The following is a 2,054-nucleotide window of genomic DNA, read 5'->3' as shown; positions in this document are numbered from 1 at the left end:
AGAGTTAGTCTGGGCACTAGAGTGGAATGAGCCTAGATAAATTGATGACATGCCCAGAAAGTCCAATGCACTAAAATTATATGATAGATACCATAATTAGACTGGGGATGTAGAATAAAGAAAAACGATTGTGAAATTGTGGAAAGGATTCAAAAAAGGGATTAGAACATGAAAAGGGGAACAATATCATTAATTGACACTATAATTATTGTCTCTCTTTTCAGGTGTGTCCTCAGTCCACCATGTTAATTTTCAATAACACCACATCTTCCTCCTCAAACTTCCTCCTCACTGCTTTTCCGGGGTTGGAACTTGCTCATGTCTGGATTTCGATTCCTATCTGCTGTCTTTACACCATTGCACTTTTGGGGAACAGCATGATCGTGTTTGTCATCATTACTGAAAGGACTCTTCATAAGCCTATGTACTATTTCTTATCCATGCTCTCAGCTGTTGATCTAAGTCTGACCATCACAACCCTCCCCACTGTGCTTGGGGTTCTCTGGTTTCATTCTCGAGAGATCAACTTTAAAGCCTGCCTCATTCAAATGTTCTTTATACATACCTTCTCCTTTCTGGAGTCCTCAGTGCTGGTAGCCATGGCCTTTGATCGCTTCATGGCGATCTGCAACCCACTGAAGTATGCCACTGTCCTCACAGACATGATGACCATGGTGATTGGACTGGTCATTTGCATTCGGCAAATAATTCTCATGCTTCCCATGTTTCTAGCAGTGAAGAATATGTCTTTTCATGGAGGTCAAGAGCTGTCCCACCCATTTTGCTACCACCCAGATATGCTCAAATATACATACACTAACCCTTGGGTGGCCAGTTTTGCGGGCATGTTTCTTCAGCTCTACCTGACTGGCACTGACTTATTATTTATCCTTTTCTCTTATGTCCTGATTCTTCGTACTGTCATGAGTATTGTGGCCCCCAAGAAGCAACAAAAAGCCCTCAGCACATGTGTCTGTCATTTCTGTGCTGTCATCATTTTCTACGTGCCAATGATCAGCCTGTCTTTGGCACATCGCCTCCTCAACAATACCCCAAGAGTGGTCTGTAGCATTTTAGCCAATATTTATCTGCTCTTACCACCTGTATTGAATCCTATAACTTACAGCTTGAAGACCAAGACCATCCGCCAGGCTATACTTCAGCTTTTTCAAGTCAGGGGTTCACGCGACCCCAATGGGAGAGGTCTTAGAGGAAGATGGGGTCAAAGCTGTAGGGGATTGTCATAGGGGGATTGCACTGCATATATGTAGCAAAAGGATTTAAGACATTGGCATCCTCAGGCATTTTGGTTGCTGAGGTGATTCCAGCTGAATTTTTGGAGCAAGGAAAAATAAATTTCCCTGAACTTATTAAAGAGTTTAAACAAATTACTATAATTTAAATTCAAAGTAATTGTGTATTTGCCTTGCAAACATGTTTTTATAATGATCACATGGGCTTCTGTGCACATTAAAGACACAGTGAGATTGCTTTATCCCAAGTGAAAAATGTAATTATGTATATAAAAAAGAAATTCATAAAGCACAAATAAATGGCAATAATTTAGTTTTTGTACAGATGAGTTATCTTTTTTCCTTGTGGTTAAATTTCTCAGAAGGCAAAGAAGATATTTCTTGAGTTGGTAAAAGGAAAAGTTATATATGTGCTCAAATGCACGCACATAGAAATCTGCTATTTAACTATAGGAAATCTTTACATACTTGTTTCAGTTCCTGAAGTCACCTCTAGGGAGCCCTATCTTTTTAGAGATGTATTCTTTATAGTCTATATTTTCCTTAATCCCTTTCCTTCTTAGAAAATTGGATTTTTTTTTTTTTCAATTCTAGTTGCTGTTTCACATCTTCAGTAAGCCTAATACATAAAATTTCAGATTGCCTTTAATCATTTTATACTGACAAGATATTTTAATGTAGTTTTAATTGTGATTCCAATATTTCGCTTCAAGTTCTACTACCTTAGAGCCACATTCTTTTTGTATTTGCCCTAAATTATTGGATTGTTAATTTCCTACTTAGCTGTTAGCCACTTCCACC

The 2,054-nt window shown here is 38.4% G+C and overlaps 1 protein-coding gene across 1 annotated transcript; it reads left to right on the top strand.

Annotated features, from left to right (window-relative positions):
- Nucleotides 1–224: 224 nt before the first annotated feature.
- On the top strand, nucleotides 225–1,247 carry LOC102825019 (olfactory receptor 51T1-like). Its single transcript, XM_006870363.1, has one exon. The coding sequence runs from the start codon at nucleotides 243–245 to the stop codon at nucleotides 1,245–1,247; it is 1,005 nt and encodes a 334-aa protein (XP_006870425.1). The 5' UTR covers nucleotides 225–242.
- The last annotated feature ends 807 nt before the right edge of the window (nucleotides 1,248–2,054 follow it).

This window comes from Chrysochloris asiatica, unplaced genomic scaffold (genome assembly GCF_000296735.1).
Source record: "Chrysochloris asiatica unplaced genomic scaffold, ChrAsi1.0 scaffold00140, whole genome shotgun sequence".
Taxonomy (NCBI): Eukaryota; Metazoa; Chordata; class Mammalia; order Afrosoricida; family Chrysochloridae; genus Chrysochloris; species Chrysochloris asiatica.
Note: the sequence above shows the minus strand (reverse complement) of the source record. Positions and strands in the feature narration are given on the sequence as shown.